This window comes from Nipponia nippon, unplaced genomic scaffold, assembly GCF_047370975.1.
Source record: "Nipponia nippon isolate SJK-2023a ecotype South Korea unplaced genomic scaffold, ASM4737097v1 scaffold_17, whole genome shotgun sequence".
NCBI lineage: Eukaryota > Metazoa > Chordata > Aves > Pelecaniformes > Threskiornithidae > Nipponia > Nipponia nippon.
In genome coordinates, this window is record NW_028262333.1 from 3204501 (window position 1) to 3223569 (window position 19069).

Here is a 19069-nt window from a genome sequence, read left to right on the forward strand (position 1 = left end):
CCCCACTTGGCGATTAGCTATGATTTACTGCAGAGAGACATTGCCTGTCCTGAACTAAGGTGCTGCTACCCCAGTTTAAAACGGGAAGTACCAGTTGCTAAAAGCTCCTTTGGAGACACTTTCAGGCCCTTCCTGAAGGGGTTGAGAATTGACAAGGTGCAGACTTCAGGACGGAGATTGGGGCCCCCAGAGAATTCCTTTGACGGTGTACAGCTCTTCTTCCCATGACAAGTCACTTTTGATCGGTGTTTAGATCAAAAAGGCGGGAGGGTCAGAGACTTTAGCGGGGATTGCCAGTGTCCTCAGCACATCGCTGAGGAGGAAAGCAGGTTTTGCTGTTGCACGAGGTGGGACTGGACTCGGAGGGCCTGTTTTGTGATGGGAGAGCTCCAGAGTCCCCCCGAAGAGCAGTGGGTTGTTTAACGTGATGTTGTCGCAGTATTTTATTTCAGATGACGACACTCTTACTAAATCCTAAAGAACATATTGGATGCTGGTATTTGTATCCCTTTGTGTGTGAAGCTGGGTTGCCGTAGTTACCATGAGTCGCAGAAATCCTCGCAAGCTGACTGTGCCAGGCTCCCGAATATTACAGCACAGCAGCGTGCTGGTGGTATCTCAAATAGGGTTGTAGCAACGTGTGTGTGGGCAGAAAACAACAAAGCAGAGGGAGAATGCTTCAGAGCTGGAGTCTGTTCAAGTTCTAAAAAGATGAGTAGAATAACTTTCTCTGAGGCTTATGAGACCCAGTATGCTGATAGCGTCTTGCTGAGAGCAAGGGTGCTTGTTCTGAAAAGGTATCTGCTAATTCCAAAAAACATCTAGCAAATTGACAATAAGACTTGAAAGAGGACAGTGTGAAGGAGGAAGAACTTTGTGTGCTTAAGTAGGAGAGATTAGAGATTGCTTTCAGCTCAGTTGCAGTTATTTTAAAAGCAGAAGTCCTTTCCTAGGTGGGGAAGCTAGGCAGAATGAAAGTAAAACCCTGGTACTGCTGTTTCTCCTCTCGCAGCTTCCCTCCCCAGCCCATCCAGAAGGGCTTACAAGGTCAGTAAGCTTATGTGAACACATGGAGTTAGCGCTGACCTAGAGATGTTAACGGCCTTGATTTTGTTACTCTGTGTTTTGCTAAGGCTAGCTCCTGGTTTCGGGAGGAATTGTGAAATGCCAGAATTAGTGGAGATAACCCAAGTGCTTATGCTCCATTTTGGAGCTTAGTACCACGTGTTGTGGCTTTCGGGTGTACTCTAACATAGATGGTGAACAAGGTTCTGCTTTTAAATAATACGCAATGAACTTTTTCCTTACTGCAAAATGATGAGTGAGAATCATTCTTATCCAGGCAACGTGCATTTCGCCCCGTTCGTCTCCTCTGAGATTGAGGGCACAACTTCCAGTGACTCCAGTGGGAGCAGTTATACTGGAGTGGTCTGCTCTAGAAATACCACCCTCCAAATCTCTGCGTGTGTGGGAGAGAAGTGCTCGTGCTTGTGTCCCCGCCAACTGTTAAAGAGAATTTAGTTGTTAATTATCTGTCACTTGCAAGCTTCAGTGATAATTTTGAGCAACTGCCTCAGGGCATTATGAAATTATTGAAGTCTCAGCTGCTGACCTGGCTGTTCTCCTGTTGCTGTTCTTGGCCAGTAATTCCTCTTGACAGTATAAATATTTTTGCTCTAAAAGCCATTTGGGACCTCTGATTACTTTTTTTGCGTAGCTCGGGACGAAATAGCTGGGCTTCAGAAAAGCTACTGCTGTATACGGATACTGATGGGATTTAAGCTGAGCTGGGGATGTTAAGAAAAAAGAGGGATGACTTGTTGGGTTATCCTCTGCGTGATTTTTTTTCTGGGACTTCATATTAATCTGAGTATGATTCTGCGTGTGTTCTGGGTTTACATCTCGCTAATCTGTAAAGTGAAAGCATGCGCTTTGCGTAGTTTGAAAATGGTAACTTTCGTGACCCAGCAAAAGACGCGGAGGAGCCCGGTTTCATAACAGATATGTCCTAGTTAGAACTGTCATAATACGCTGGATGTTGATAACTGTGTTATGGAAAGATAACGTATTAAAATACGTTGTGTTTTTTTTCCTGAAGGGGATAATCAGCTTGATTATAAAATACTGTGTCGCGTTTCCAGGTCAGCTGGTGGTGTGTACGCTCTGCTCCTGCGTCATGAAAACAAAGCAGATCTGGCTTTTCTCCGCTCACATGCTCCCTCTGCTGGCACGACTCTGCCTGGTCCCTCTGGAAACCATCGTCGTCATCAACAAATTTGCCATGATTTTCACTGGTTTGGAAGTTCTCTACTTTCTGGCATCAAATCTTCTGGTGCCCTATAACTTGGCGAAATCTGCATATAGAGAGCTTGTCCAGGTAAGACAGTGAACGTAACAATTTTTTTATTTCTTTCCTGCAAAAAAGGCTCAGGCCAAGGAAAATAAAAGTACTTTGGCTGTCTTCTGTGCAACCGTGTGTGTGTGTTAACTCATGCTTTCTTAGCAAACCAAATATGTTCCCATCCATAGCATCTTCTTTCTTTAATTTATGATAACTTTTATAATTTGTATGGGTGCGCAGTTAAGACGTTAGCCTGAATTACGCTGCATGTCCGCTTTGCTTGGACTTTGCTTAGTCCTTCCCAGATCCAGGCTAAAAGACAAGATTGTGGTAGAATTAAATTTATTTACGGCCTCATTAAGTAAGCAAGGTAATCCCCGTGCATTAATTGTAGTAGCTGTTCATTTCAAGAAATGCCTTCTGTACGAAGAGCATTTGTAATTATAGTAGTGTTAAGTTGGGAATAACACTAAAGCTGGTTTTTGACTGTAATAATCACTGACTGTAAGTCAGCGATTTGTAACTTGCAGCCAGTGATTGGAAAGGTCTGTAGGGTTTTCTTTAGAACAGCAGCATTGCTGAGGCCTCTGACAAAAGAGTGAGCAGAAACAGAGAAGACTGCTCTGACACGTATCCACTTTGTTAACGCTTTGACATTTAGTTGAAAAGACACTTTGTTAGTGGTACAGAAACATCACACGTCATGTGTTTTATATAAAAATAAAATATATGTGTATATGCATCCTTCTATATATTTCGGTATAAAAAGATTGATGCTTGCTTGGCTTCTGACTGATCCGCTATTTCAGCTCTCACCACTTGCTGGATTTTTTTTCAAACCAAGCAACTGGTTTTCTGCCTTCTGCTCTTCAGTCAGCAGCAGTCTGAAAACCAACTTGTTAAGCTCTTTCAAAGCCCTCTTTAAAGCTCGTCTTTGCTGTCATATCTGTCATATGCAAACAAAAACTTGGCAGCAGTAGGTGTCTGGTGTGCCAGGGTCTCAGCCTGTCACGTTGATTGTTACTGTCTGGTTATTTATTTTGTACGTAGTTGGTCTTTGGAGCAGGATTATCCTTCTGTGTTTGTACAGCACCTAGCCTGGTCTGATCTCGTCCGTAACTAGCTTATAGATTTGCTGATTAAAAACTAATTTGGGACCTAACTGGCAAAGCTTCAATATCATTGTTTTCCAGGGAGAATGGGAAAATCATGCTTACTGTAGTCTGAGTGGTAACATTTGGGGTAAAACAGTTGCATGTCTTTGTATGACTCAGACTTGCAACGAGTTGGAACCAGCGCTTCCATTTTCCACATGCATGAATGGATGCAGAGTTCAGCTTCCTGAAGTCAAATTCAGATCGGATTCGCATTTGAGAGTCATGTATCTTTTTTTTTAATTAGACACTTATGTTTAAAACACTTGAACATCTTATGAATGTTTTAATTGCAAATACATTCCGGGATGAGGGGGGAAATAGTTGTTTCTCGCTGACTTTTTTTTTTTTTTTTTTTGGTCAGAATTGTATTCTAAATATATCTGTTACACAAGTCTCCTCATGTCTAGGATTGCTTGTCTCTCCTCCCCACCAGGATTTCAAACCTTTGCGTGCCAGGCTGTATTACAGTGTTGTAATCGGGAGGAAGAAGTGTTCCTTGTATGTGGCCTTTGGATACTGATCATGCTCTTTCTCCTGACTTTTTATGCAGAGGGCATAAAGTTTTTTTCCTTGGGAATACAGAGAAAACGGGAGAAACTTTATAATGTGGCACTGGATTTATAATAGTGTTGTATGCTGCTTCTCTAAATGCGTGTAGTGGAAAGTGGGCTGGAATGAAATCTGTGTGTGAGTGGTTTTTGCATTGTATTGACAATATGGGAAAACAGGATTTTTGTTTCTAAAGAGCTTGCCGCTCTTTGCCTGTGTTTCTGAAACAGAACAGAAAAAACCACTGGCTGCTGGCGTGTTCGTGTAACTGGTTGCAACGCCACTACAAATCAAGCTTAGTATGCTTATCCCAGAGGAGAATATTGCCGTTTTGTCTTGAATATTTTCCTACTTGTATTTCCATTGCTATAACTTTGCACAGTTGTTAGTTTTCAATGATGCCTTCATCCTGGTGTTTGTGAGTTTATTACTATTTTAGGCTGGATTTGATTGCTGTTTTGATATTGGTGGCAAAACTTAGTGAATATTGGGATGTTAAACACCAGGAGTGTTTCCCAAATGCAGCACCATGGGGGAGACAGCCCTACCAGGTGGGCCGAGGCAGCTTTTTCTGTGTATTTCAGACTGTGGCGAATGGTATAATTTAAAAGCAGGTCTGGAACCTTGGCTGCCTACTTGCAGCAGAAGATGCCAGAAACACCTCACGGTTATGAATCTACATTATGGGCATAGCATGACCCTTTTCCGATGTGGTGAAGTACTCTGCCAGGAGCTGCACAGGATCGCTTGGGTTGGTCCCAGGCCAAGGGAGAGGCCGGGGAGCCCTCCCGAGGGCAGACGCGCTTCCAGCACAAGTCTGTCCGCAAAGCTAAAAGCGGGAGCTTGGCACCGCGTCCCTGCCAGCAAGCGTATTGCTTGTCGATCAGCCACAGGACGTGCTGCAGCAGGTCCCATGAATGTACCATCCCTCGTGCTTGTCATCAAAGACTAAGCAGGCAGCTTTTTTAGCGTTTGCTAAAATTTGCTAGCCACTGTAGATCATATGCCCTTATATGTGGGAAGCAGATGATGAGGAAATAGTAGTTATGAGTGATTTCCTTTTGACCTTTGGTATTAAGTCCAGCTATTTGAAGTTCCAGCTTCTTGGAAATGACTGCATTGTAACTGAGTCTTTGCAATACAAAAGAAGTAATTTGAGCTTCAGTGTCTTCTGAAAGCATTAATTTCAAAACACTTGGTGGATTAGGAGCAGTCAGAAGTCTGGTTTGTGTTCTCTTTTGAGATACTTAAACATAAAATGTCTGAGGTATTAAGTTTTTCCTTAAAAACATGTCAGCAAAACAGATTTACCGTGCTGAAGTGATGTGGCTCATATTTCAATAACTAGCCTGTGCAGTGACTTGGCAGTAGCTACAGAGAAAAGAACAGTGCTGTGACTTAAGCTGGGCAAAAAGGTCTGAGAGGGTTGTGCATGAACGGCAGGCATGTTCCTCGCCCCTCTGGCTGTGAGCGGGCAGCCGGCAGCAGCTCCGAGCCGGTTATTCGTAGGAGGGGGCATTCAGCTGCTCTGATAGTTGGCTGCACGGTCAGGTACTTCTCCCTGCTTCAAGCCAGGCAGTGGTAACATGTCACTGCTGAACCTGGGCTCTCCCGTTGTCATACTGTGGTTCGATGTACCTCCTCTTTTCCTTTGGGATGGCTGATGCCTTGTGAATTATCCTTAGCTTCCTCGTGGCTATACCGTTGACTCTCCTTTTGTTACCGAATCACAGGTGCTGTGAACCAATAACAAATTGCCTTTTTCTGTCTTGTCCAGGTGGTGGAGGTATATGGTCTCCTGGCTTTGGGGATGTCGCTGTGGAACCAGCTGGTCGTCCCAGTTCTCTTCATGGTGTTTTGGCTTGTCTTATTTGCTCTTCAGATCTATTCCTATTTCAGTACACGGGACCAGCCTGCCTCAAGAGAGAGGCTCCTCTTCCTCTTCTTGACAAGGTAATTACCTAGTCTGCAAATAGTTGATTTTCTGTTCTGATTATCTTCTGAAATGAACATTTGTGCTCTTTTAGAGACTAGATATGTAGATTGGCTTTATTGTATTTGGATACCCAACAAATATTGGTCCCTGTCGCAGCGGCCATATATGTAAACCCTGTTAAGCTTGTCCTTCAGAGGCATGGATCAGAGAAAGCAAAATACTCCTTTGATGAGGGAATAGCTATAATTAGAGCTTTGGTCTAGAAGTTGTTTTCAGTATACAAATTCGTTTTAAGTCCGAGATATTTCAACTGAAATTCAGTCCATCTTATTCATGATTGTGTTGCTTTCTGAGCCCTGCGTGTCTTGTGTCATCATTCTGGTGTGGGACACGTTATTGAATTCCTCCATGCAGCTGAAGTATCCAACTCCCAAAGTAACTTTTGAGCCCAGTGGTTAATTTGGCAGAGCTGTAAAGATCTTAAAGATACCAAATTCCTAAAAGCTTTGTAAAAACTGGTTGTGAGATAAAGGAGAGAAGCCTGTGTTAGTGCCGTTATTGAGAGGAAGGCAGCATTTGAGGGATTCTTCTGGCTGGACCCTACATGCCTTTGCTTGCTGCTGTTTAACTAGAAATTACAGCACGAAAAGAGAGCAGGAGTGCAGGGCAGAGAGGAGCTGGGTGTGTTGCAGAAGGTGGGTTAGGCAAATTAGATAGTGTCATACTGGGATGGGGAGAAAAAAGGTAATAGGTGTCTAAACACACAGGTAACATAGGACATAGTCTTTAGAGGCCATACATCGTTCGTTCTGCTGTTTCAACTTGAGTAACTTGCTCATGACTACAGTTTTCCAGTCAGACTTTCCAATTGCTTAGCTTTTTCTTGCCTCTCTGTGTGTGTATATCTATGGCGCTATAGGGTAAGCTGTCAAAATTCATTATCGTTGATGAGAAATGCCAGGGATTTTATTGCATGTAGTATTAAAATTGCTTACATTGTCACTGTAAAAGCACTGACTGTTACCTGGTTGTTAACTAAACCATTGGTGTCTGAATTTTTTCCTCCTGTTCATCTCTGCTGCAGTTTTAGTTTTGTTACAGTAGAGTACTGCATTTAGCAGCAGAGCTAGGAGAAGTGATCCTTTTCCTTGTAAATAAGTTGAGTTTATTCCTACACCAAATTGTTAGACTTCTCTTATTCATGGCAAAACAGGGAACTTGCTTTGCAGACTTGCATTGGCTTGATCTATGAGTGCATTGATCTCTGAAGTTCTCTCTGCAATTGGAAAAATGCAGAAAAACTCTGCAAATATTCTCAGTGTTCTCAGCTCTGTCACAGTACAAAATTTATAAATGCTTACTCATCTTAAAAACACAAACTTAGGTAGTACCACTAACAGCCTCTTACCCCTTAGGAGGGAGCTGAAGTACCTTGTCAGGCCAGTTAATAATGTAGTGCTGGCTCTTTAACAAAATGGAAGAAAAGATCTGCGCTTCCATGAAAGTGAGTGAATTCTGCATCTGTGCCCTTTAAGTGTAATGATTGCTTAAAATAGTGTAGCTGGAATTCAGGTGAGAGCAATCGGGGTGTGCAGAATAGCTGTGTCCGATTTTCATACCAATGTCAGCGTGGCCGTTCTGGGTCAGACCAAGTATTGATCTAGCGTAGGATCCAGTTTCCAGCAGTGGCTGTAAATGGGTACCTGGAAAGACACCCACCCGTAATAGGACAAACAGGACGCTTCCTAATACTCTTCCAATCCCACATCCAACTTCAGTTGTCAGGCTGCATTAGCTGGATATGGGTAATAGGTATTCAGTAACCCTCAAAAGACGTCTCGTCCATCAGTTTGTGCCTTCTGCCCTTGAACCCATGTACACTTGTGTCATTTGAAAGATCCTGAGGCAAGGAGTTTCACAGCTCAACTTGGTCTGTATGATGAAAAACCCATTTTGATTGAATCCATGTAGTTTCATTCAGTGCCCCTCAATTCATGTATTGAGGGAAGAAAAAAACCCCAAACCGTTCTGTTCTTTCCTTTAAAATTGAGAGTAAAAACTCTTCTGTACCTTTCATTGTCCTTGCTGTTCCTCTCAAAATCTCTCCCATGAGTATGTAACTGCTGTGATTGTTGAGAAGCCTTGAAGAGTTCAGCTCTTTGGGACAATTTCTAAACTTGTGCTTGACACATAACACTGAATCTCCCCAGGCTTCTCTTTGAGCTCTTAAGCTCCTCCAGGACCCTTGCATAGTAGATCATCTGGAAATAAGTTTAAGAAGGGTACTAAGATTACTCTGACAAAAAAGGATTGAGCATCAGGCAGAAAAGCCAGGATTCTTGATTTCTGATAATATATTTTGAAGCAAAACTTAGAGTTCGTCAAATATCCTAAGGAAACAGCTGCTTTAAATACTGCGTTTCTCACTACCTTGACCAGCAGGAACATTTAAAAGCTTTTTCAGCCCTGCTCGGTTTGGTAAACAGGCAGAATTGAAGGCTTACCAGAAGCACTGCAAATAGTATATGTAAACATGTCAACATTTTCTGCTGTGAATTGCTTTCACAGGAGATGTCCAGTTAAAGTAGTCATTGAAAGACAAAAGGCAAATGTCTCTTGGATGAGCTTTGTTTATTTTTGAAGCATCTGCTTCCTCAAAACTCTTTTGTCTTGTCAGATTGCTGGACTAACTCACTCTTCAGTCGGTTAATTAGTCCGACGTGTTTCTGACCACCATAATTTCTCTCACAAGACTACTATCCTGGTGAACAAGTGAAGATTTTTTTCTTTTCTTTCATTTTTTTTTTTTTTAAATGAGAGTGGCAGTGTATTACCTTGGATAACGTGAGGATTTCCAGACGTGTAATCCCTGGCTGACAGCTGGTTCTTTACCTAGCGTTGGGGCATGTGGTGCACGGTGCTGCACTCCTTGTTCTGGCAGCGCCGTGTTTCAGAAGCCGAAGTGCGCTCTGAGGCTTAGGCTGCTCCAAATATTGCAGTGCCAGGATCGGCAGAAGAGCAGCCCTCAGGTGAGGGAGCTGAAATAACGCAGCTGTTCTCAGCGTCATCAAATGTATTCTGGGCACTCGATTGTTGGGACTTCACTGCTGTAGCAAAAGAGAGGAAGAAGCCTGCTGAGGGAGAATCATAGAATCGTTAAGGTTGGAAAAGATCCTTAAGATCGAGTCCAACCGTTAACCTGTCACTGCCAAGCCCACCACTAAACCATGTCCTCGAGCACCACATCTACCCTTCTTTTAAATACCTCCAGGGATGGAGACTCAGCCCCTGCCCTGGGCAGCCTGGGCCAGGGCCTGGCAGCCCTTTTGGTGAAGAAGTTTTTTCTAATATCCAACCTAAACCTGCCCTGGCGCAGCTTGAGGCCGTTCCCTCTCATCCTATCACTTGTTACTGGGGAGAAGAGACCAACCCCCACCTCGCTACAACCTCCTTTCAGGCAGTTGTAGAGAGCAATAAGGTCTCTCCTCAGCCTCCTCTTCTCCAGACTAAATCCCAGCTCCCTCAGCTGCTCCTCGTACGACTTGTTCTCTAGACCCTTCACCAACTTCGTTGCCCTTCTTTGGACACGCTCCAGCACCTCGATGTCCTTCTTGTAGTGAGGGGCCCAAATATTCTTCACTGTCTTATTTTGCTGCTTCTGGCTCAGCCGTTTGAGAGACAGGTGTTGCCTACCTGAACCTGATGTGAACACTACCAAAACACTACCCAGTCTTCCACAGTATTTATCAGTTTGATGTTTGTTTGCACTATTGTGGATCTGAGCGGAAAGTGCCTTAGTGAATCCATCTGCTTTAGCTCTGTGTTTCTGGTAGCTGGCTGAAATTTCAGCAAGGAACCTGGGTACGCTGTGGCTGTCAAATTGACTTTTGGTTATGAAAACCCTACGCAAGCAGGACACTGCCACCATGTGGCACAGTGCTGGAGAGGGACCGGAGAAATACCATCGCACAGCCCTAGCTCCAGCCTGACAGCAGCATTAGCTCGGGAGCTGAGATGAAGTTGTGCCTTGGAAAGAAGTAACAGAATACGTCTCATCTTTTTCTTTTTATAGGAAGATTTCATGGCAGTGTAGAGCTTTTAATATTTTCATTAAACGAATCCAATTTTGCTTTGAAACCAGTTTGCATAGTTAACAGGACAAGGGGAAAGCTCATCACGTTGCTTTTAATTGATGGACCTTTTCTTTCTGTTTCTTTTCCCCTCTCTCCTGCCAGTATTGCCGAATGCTGTAGCACTCCGTACTCGCTGCTGGGCTTGGTCTTCACAGTCTCTTTTGTTGCTTTGGGAGTTCTGACTCTCTGCAAGTTTTACTTGCAGGGTTACCGAGCATTCATGAATGATCCTGCTATGAACAGGTAAGTGCCTCGTTGTGCCTAGGATCTAAAAAGAAGCAGACAAAAAGGGATTTCTATGGAAATATACGGGTTGCATTGCAATTTTTTAACTTATGAACTCTTGAGTATCCTTGAGAGGCTTTTTGTATGCCAGTCTATGTGTGCATGGGAAGGATTTGAGGTGAAATGCAGCTTGTCACAGACTTCTTGGGAGACGGTTCATTTCTGTACCAAATTCAGGGCTGTTAGCTGGGATTTATAATTGCACAGCTTGATTGTCTTAGTGCTTTCATTTTCATGAGTCACTGGAAAATTTTCACATGCTTGGATAATGTGAACACTTCATCTTCCCGTTTCCTCATTTACCCTGTAGTCATTTGTGAAACATTACTAATCTGTGAGGCTTAAAACACAGCACTGCATGGATGGCCTGTAAGTTACTATGGGAAATAGCCAAAATATAGAAGCTGCCTTTTCTTAATGATTGTCCCAACTTGTCTAATATGAAATTGGGATCCTAGGTCTGACACTACCTTTCTCAGTTATTCCAGCCCTTAACTCTGTAGAAAGTTCAGACCACATGCAAAAGAATGTTTTACATCTTGGATTCCAGGATGTGGAAGCAAAAATGGTATGAATTGGGGTTGCCCAGGTGTAGTCTACATAAAAGCATCTTTTGGGGAAGCATGCAGTTCTGGGTGATCTGTACTTCAACTGTGTCAAATACTGGTGCTAGATTGTGGTTCTCAGAGGTATTAAATTCAGTCTGAGGTTCCAAGCCAAAAAGAAGTGGACAGCTGTATTTGGTATAGGTACAGAGAGAATAAACAAAAATGGCTCAATTGCTGTTTTGCCTAAACTGGGTGCTGGGTGGGGTGTTGAGTCAAGGGTGTTTCCCAGGGCCAGAGGACAGGCAGGAGGGTGGTGATGGGGAAATAAAGCAGGTGGAGAGGGTCTCCATGGCGATCTAAGGATGAGGCTGGCTGGTGCCCAGGTGTAGATACAGCAGGGCTGCTTCAGGCTTGTGCCTGGTGGATTCCTCCTCTTAAGAGACAACTTGGGTCCTTAAAATGCTTTGTGCTGGGGGGGGCTCTGCCATGGGGTGGTGTCTGCTGGGCTGGATGTAGCCCACACGCTGCTAGTCAGGAGCAGGGCTCTGAAATCTGCTGGCTCCTAACCCCCAACGCTTCAGTGTTTCTGAAAACATTCCTCTCTGGTTAAAGCCTTAGGGGGGACATCAGTAAAAGCTAAAACCAGTGACATTTGAAGGGTTGTGGCAGAACCAGACAGCTTATTTCCTGATGTTTCTAGATGTATTTTTGAACCAACATTGACACACAGAAAGATGTGATTGTTTGTTCTTTTGACTGTCTTGATCTGCAGGGGAATGACTGAAGGAGTCACGCTCCTGATCCTTGCTGTGCAGACAGGTTTGATTGAGCTCCAAGTTGTGCATCGGGCGTTCCTGCTCAGTATTATTCTTTTCATTGTGGTGGCATCCATACTTCAGTCCATGCTGGAAATTGCTGATCCCATTGTCTTGGCATTGGGAGCCTCAAGGGACAAGTAAGAGACTGGCTTCCTAAACTGAAAGTTACTCAATGCTGTTTTAGGAGGTGATAAACTAGTAATTGATGGCCTGATTTGGATTTTTAGTAGCTTGTAAAGTTCCCCTTTCTTTTCTGTATGCAGATTTCTTTTCTAGTCTAAATTCTCTAGTTTTTTCCCTCTCTATCCTTCTCCCTTAAGGGCACCCAGTAATACTTTTCACCGTGCTGTATGCTGGCAAATGTGGGGGACTTTGGTCACCTGCTCCTGCTCAGCCTGCCCATCCAGCCTGTGCGAGCCCACGCTGTTCTGCAGCTGCTGGCTGCCCACCCCGAGTACGACACTGCTCGGTGGTTATTCTCCCTAGCAAGAGCATCAGTGAACTGTGCTCTCAGTTAAGCAAAGCCAGGACGCCGGTGCCTGCGCCCTCCCCACGCACGCTCCCTTGTGTGGATTTGCAGAATGGTTTTGCTTAACCTCCTCTGCACTTGGGTAGGTTTCCCTCTGATGCAGTGGTCTCAGACAGCTGTTGAGGACGGGAAGTTTCTAGGAGTGACCTTGTGTTAGATATTGTAAAACTTTTTTTTTTTTTTTTGGTGAGGCTGTGTTCCCAAAATGATAGGGTTTACAGGCAGAAAATAAGAGGTGGAAGGCTTGCATTAGTGTACCAGATGTTCTGATCACATGGGATTGTTGTTAAGTTTAATTTGTGTTTTGGAGAGCTGTATTGGTATCTAGTGTTCTTGTATTAATCTGTTTGTATCTTTGTTAATTGCTTGTGTTTTTTCCCTTTCTGTAACTTGTAAGTGAAGAAGTAAGAGAAGGTTTGTTTATGTGAAGAGAGTTTGTTTAGCTTAGAGGCTACTTGTAGCCAGTGTGTTCTGCCTGCAGCAATGTTAACTTCAAATATAGTAACAGAGGGAAAGAGAGTAGTGCCGGGATAGGAGCATCTGCCCAGCTTAAACAAGCAGTCTGTGGTGATAGTGAGTTTTAACTCTCTTCTGCCAAATCTCTCGGGCAGTTCTAAATCAACTAGGATCAGGATAAATGCCACTTCAGCTCTCCCTTTCTCCCTCACCCACAGACACAGAATTGCAGACCTCACAGTAGCGTTCTGATGTTTCTTCAGACTGTATTAAATTAGCCACTTTCTGCTGCTGTCCTGTCTCCCCAGTGCGTCCACTTTTTCTGTACCTCATTTCCAGAGCTAAATGAGGTTAAAATACAACCTGAGGAACATGTAGGGGTTAGTATAGTAAATTACTGGAGATATTCTGCGAGCCTTCAGAAATGGGTGAGTGTAAAAAGATTGATGGTGTGTTTAGGTTAGGGAGGAGATTAGGAAGAAGTAAATGATAGGAGCAGAGTAAGGATTGGCAGAGATGGATGTTCAAGTCCCACTACATTTCCTCTTTTGTGATCCCTGAACTGGGGAATATGCTTCTAAAGGCAGCAGGGTGAAATCTGGTGATGAAAGGAAGTACCTTTGCATATTAGCAAAAAGTCATAGAAGAGTTGTAATAAGTGTATAATCTGGGAGAACTCTGTTTATATAGAGAGGTGTACAAACAATTACATGCATATTTAATAATTTTCTTTATTTTAATGGCCTTTCATCTGAAACATTCAGTATCTCAGGTACTTAATTTGTCTAACCACTGACTTGACCCATTATGACAATTACTGTAGGTGAATTTTTGCCCATAATCTTTGTCTTTGTATTGAAAAGAGCAAAGGTCAGAGGAGAGGGAACTTTTCATACTGTGTGTGTTGTAGGCATGCATGCTGGGAATGAGACTGTGCCCAAGTAAAATGGAAACTCCTTTCAACAAGTGACAGCCTTGAGCAAACATCTAACGTGCCTACATCCAGCAGTCAGCCTATTCTTATTCTGACACTCAAATCTGACTTAAAAAATAAAACCCTATTGTGTTGTTTGCAGGAGTCTGTGGAAGCACTTCCGAGCAGTCAGCCTCTGTTTGTTCTTACTCGTGTTCCCCGCGTACATGGCCTACATGATTTGTCAATTTTTCCACATGGATTTCTGGCTGTTGATCATTATCTCCAGCAGTATTCTAACCTCCCTTCAGGTAAGAATGTTAGCCCTGTAGTAACTGTGAAGCCCTGCATTAACTGTGATCCTGTTACTGTAGGGGGGGAAATACATGATGAGAAAAGAACAGGGATGATAGAAGGGCAGAAGTACAAGATATGATATAAAATCTCTTTCTTTATCCTGTATCTGAGGCTAAGGCGCTCCTAGGGGTAGGCTGAGAACATAGACGAATGGAAGTCTCTTTCAAATTGTAAAGCCAGAAGGCCTTTGAGGGCGTAACTATTTTGAGGGCATAACTATCATAGTAAAAAGGTTTTTTTTTTTGCCAGAGTACTCATTTATGTATTGTTACTTAGCTATGGCTCTTTGAAAGCAATTTGATGTTCAAAACACAGTAGTGTAAATACTGGCAGTGTTTCATACTATGAATGTTTGTTATAACTTCGGGTTTTTATTATTAAATGTACAAAATCGCCCCTCGTGGTGCTCAGCACTTCTGTTTAATCAACGCGGCTATGTTCTGGACTCAGGAAAGTACAGAAGGGGAAGTACTTGGGAAGAAGCTTAAATGCTTTTCAAGAAAGACTGACTTTTATTTGTCTTGAAGTTCAGCAACAATTTCACTACTTTGGGGCTTGCCTGTCCTCTGTCTGGTCTGGGAGCGTTTACAGAGCTCGATGGACAATGCTGAATGACTTAAGCTCCGGTTCAGAATCGAATGCTGAGCTCATGGTCTTGCACTGTGTTACAGGTGCTTGGGACACTCTTCATTTATGTTTTGTTTATGGTGGAGGAGTTCAGAAAAGAACCAGTAGAAAATATGGATGATGTGATTTATTATGTAAATGGCACGTACCGGCTGCTGGAATTCCTCGTCGCGCTCTGTGTGGTGGCATATGGTGTCTCGGAAACGATCTTTGGTGAATGGACTGTGATGGGTTCTGTGATCATCTTCATTCACTCCTATTACAATGTGTGGCTGCGGGCCCAACTGGGGTGGAAAAGTTTCCTTCTTCGCAGAGACGCTGTGAATAAGATAAAATCACTGCCCGTTGCCACAAAAGAGCAGTTGGAGCAACACAATGATATCTGTGCCATCTGCTACCAGGTAAGAATGAAAGTGTCAAAAGATAGACTTGAATTGAAGTACCTCTAGACTGTCAAGTTTGGTCTCCAACTAGTAGAAATAAGTTACTTGAATTATGTTTAATGAGTAATACTGTGCTCAATAAGTTACTTGAATTATCCAGTTTTCTGCTTTGTGTAAATTGATTTGGAGTGCTGTCACCAAGGTGGGTTTTATGAATAAAGAGATCATTTGCATGTGTTGTAAACTTCCATTCTTTTTTCTTCAGTTACGCAACAAACTGTGTTTCTTTGAAACCTCTTGTGTTTGGGTTGAGCTGGTCTCAGTAGCAACAGCAAACGTGCCCTTTCTTCATCAGTGGAAGATTTTGTTACTGAAAGACAATGTGTACTCAGTAGCTGATTTGTTGTTATTCCGTAGAAGTAGCTCAGTCTCTACAGATATCGCTACTTCCACTTCATGTGCAATGTCAGTTTTATAACAGAAGCCTAATTATCAAAAGGTTAAGGGTCTTTCTAATGTGAGCCAGCAGATGTAAGGACCTTAGAAATTAATGCTGGAAGTAATATCTTTATCACACCTCTAGCTCCAAAGTCTCTTTCTCTTGGATAGAAACTGTAGTTATGTATGACAGTGAAAGAACCACCCAAAGATTAGTAGTGTGCAGGTGGAGTGCAATTGGATTGACTCCAAACTCGATACAGATTCTTTGAAGAGTAAAACTAGCGGTGCCAGGTTGAATGACGGTGTGTGAAACAGCAGACGAGTAAGATGTGGGTCTCAGCTGACAGGCTTAGGGTGTTACTTCGTGTCTGGTTTGCTCTTGTTTCATGTTGTATCTGTAAGTCTGCTGGTTTTGACTTGCACAATTGTTTAAGCCAAGTAATCCCATGACTCTCATCCTACAAAAGCTTTTATTTAAATGTAATGATGCCTTATAAACAAGGCTTTTTGCCTAATTTCTAATCCCTGCAATATAAACAGCCAGACCTGGCCTGTGTTTGAATTGGGCGTGTATTTGAATGTGGAGGCTTGTTGGTACGAAGGAAGGAACGTTCTCATTGCCTGTGGACTGCCTCTGTCTCCTCTGTGGCTAATGGACCCATTAGATGTATGGGGTGAGAGGAGAGGAATGGGATTACAAATAATATGATCTTTTTTTTTTTGTGTCTTTCAGGATATGAAAACTGCTGTAATCACACCGTGTAGCCATTTTTTTCATGCGGGTTGTCTTAAGAAATGGCTGTATGTGCAAGAAACCTGCCCTCTATGCCACTGCCAGCTTAAGAGCCCTTCACAGCTCCCAGGACTGGGCCCAGAGCCAGTTCAACAGCCAAATCCTAGTGCAGAGCAAAACACCAGACCTGGAGATGCAGCTGAGCCCCCTGGTGCTGAACATGACAATGGGCCAAAGGGGAAAGCCAGCCCTAGCCAGAGCAACGGACAGGTCGCTGATGGGCAGGACAGCCTGGAGGCCTCTGCCGAGACGGAGGGGTCTCCAAGCGTGGACGGTGACACAAGCCCGCCTGAGGCCAGCCAGGGAGCAGCTTGTGCTGCGGGACTAACTGCAGCCCCAGAGGGGTGCCCCGCTCCAGACCCGAGGGTTTGTGTCCAGCTCTAAGGTGACAAAGGATGACGTGGGAACAAACACATTTCAGAGATCCAAGTTTGACTCAGAAGAAAACCTATCCTTCCACAGCTGTGAAAGAAGTTTAGCTATTAATGCTGGTCAAAACGTAATCTCCCATGCTGATTTTTGTGGGCTGCTTGGTAGTGGTAACTCCAGCGAGATGTAGTAGAAATGACTCCAGAAGCTCTCTGAACTGTGGGCATAGGAAGGATGTCTGGAAATAAATTGCGGTGAAAGAGTGTTTTCAAGACGTAGGTGAGGGATAAGAGGAACGAGAGGTCTGAGAGGGGTTGTAGACAGACGGACAGAACGCTAGCTTTTGCTTCGGTCAGGAAGAAGGTATCACATACAGCCATGTCCCAGGGTACCCGGGAGGCGTTAAATGCAGTGAGTTCCTAGGCTCTGATTGAGGTGCCGCTTTGGTTGCTGACAAGTTTTTTCTGGCACGTAAGCAAAAATCAAAGATCTAGCAGCAGTGATTGTACTAGAAGGTGGAAGCACTCTTAATACGTCATGTGTATGCTTTGGGTGTTCTTGGTGGGGCAGTTGCATTTGAATTCATGTAATCTATAGTGACTCTTGACTTTTATGACAGAGTCTTCAATATTTTGATGTATATGAAACTTTTGCTGATAATGGGCACAGTCTGGGCTGCATGAAGTAAGCTAAAGCTCTCATGAACACTTTGACCTCTGCCGCCATGTGCAGGAGGAAAGTGGGATGAGTTTTAGGGCACAGATAGAGGCCTTGCAGTACTGTGCTGTGTAATGTTTAATTCTTGCAGCTGAATTAAAACAGTATTAAACTCTGGCGATATTTGCACTTTGGGAATGAGTACATTATTGTGTATGATCAGACTCCGCAAATGCCACTTTTAAAGCTGTTAATAGGTTTGCACCTTTTTTCTTTGACAAGGACATGTCCATACTTAAATTTTTACATGCATCATGGCTTCGAGTAGAACTAGGGACTGGGGTGGGGAAATAGGTGGGAGTAGGGGGCAGGCAGTTTTTTTATGTGAATTTTGATATGAAGAGAAATTAGTCACTTATTTATACGATAGGCTTGACTCAAGTGTTTTTCAAAGTCGGTATTCCTAATGTGAAATGTGATACTATTTTATTTTTAGTAGTAAATTTGGATGTAGACTGACAGACATAGCTGAATGTCTTAATAAATTACATTTGAAGATTTTTACACGTGGTTATGTGATTCTTGTACTGAAATTCCATGAATTAAGTATGTGTTGAGAGGCTCTTCTGCAATAGTAGCTCTCTGTTCCCCTGGGGGATCAGTGGGACTTGTAATGCACGGCTCTCCCCCGTTCCCATTTCAATGCTCTGTGTCCTGGTGGTACCTCCTGGCCTCCTCTGGTCCTTGCCACCGGATCTTGGCCGTTACAGACAGAAGGACAGCAGGACGCTGAGGTACGTTGGCTCCTGGAGGCCATATGGGCTGCACTGAGTCCTGAGCAAAACCCAAACCTATCTCCTCCTCACCTGACAGGATGGGAATATCAGCAGCACCATCCTTTGATTCTGTAGCTCAGTTTTGTTTTCTTGCATGTCAATCAGAAATTTAGGTTTACTACGTGCTTCACTGATGATTGCAAAGCTTTTATTAACAGCTGGGTGTGTTTGGCGGGGAAAAAAATTGTGAGAAATTAACTCTTCTTTTTCACTCCTGTTAATCAGTGGTCTGGGTCCTGCTCTTCCATGCCCGCATTTCTGTGGAATTGAAGCTTTCTCAAAAAGATGTTTTTATACAATCATAGAATGTCCTGAGTTGGAAGGGACCCACGAGGATCATCGAGTCCAACTCCTGTCCCTACATAGGACAACCCCAAAATTCACACCATAGTTCCGTATGTGTCCAAGCTTTTAACCTATGTAATTTAGGCTGTTTCCATTCCAGCCACAGTTGGCAGCCTGGGGAGGCAGGAAACGGGGAGTTTCTGGGCAGCGCTGCTACGGGGTGCTCTGCAGCACTGTGAAACAAAGGCTTGCCCTCCATCCACAGCGTACGCTCTGCCAAACCCTGCTTGCTGTCCCTGGGTGCGGAACGATGGCCCCGGAGGTTCCTCGCACCAGTGGCGGGAAGCTTTTCCTTTGTGTAAGATCACCTGGCTTCCATGTTAGGGAGCAAGCGGTACCCCAAGTGGCTGGGAGCAGGAGATGAGAAGCGCCTCGGCTTGGTCAGCCTTGTGAAACGAAGGCTGGAGGGGTTGTGCCTGCTGCACGAATACCTCGGGGTGAGCGCAAGGAAGGGAGGAGAGGAACTTGTGCTCATCCACAGTATTCACACGAGGTCAGCAGGGCAGAAGGGAATCACGGGATGGGGGTCATCAGCTCCAGTTCGTTGCTGTCCCACACGGTATCTCACATCACCACTTTCATAAATAGAGGATGTG

General features: G+C 43.9%; 1 protein-coding gene across 1 annotated transcript in view; it reads left to right on the top strand.

Moving 5' to 3' along the window:
- Positions 1-17856, top strand: part of RNF145 (ring finger protein 145) — a 47455-nt gene extending 29599 nt beyond the window's left edge. Inside the window, exons 5-11 of the mRNA XM_087754161.1 lie at positions 2142-2377; positions 5825-6000; positions 10219-10359; positions 11722-11904; positions 13829-13976; positions 14694-15050; positions 16207-17856. Coding sequence (XP_087610287.1) covers positions 2142-2377; positions 5825-6000; positions 10219-10359; positions 11722-11904; positions 13829-13976; positions 14694-15050; positions 16207-16650 — 1685 coding nt within the window. The 3' untranslated portion in view covers positions 16651-17856. The remainder of the gene's footprint in view (positions 1-2141; positions 2378-5824; positions 6001-10218; positions 10360-11721; positions 11905-13828; positions 13977-14693; positions 15051-16206) is intronic.
- The last annotated feature ends 1213 nt before the right edge of the window (positions 17857-19069 follow it).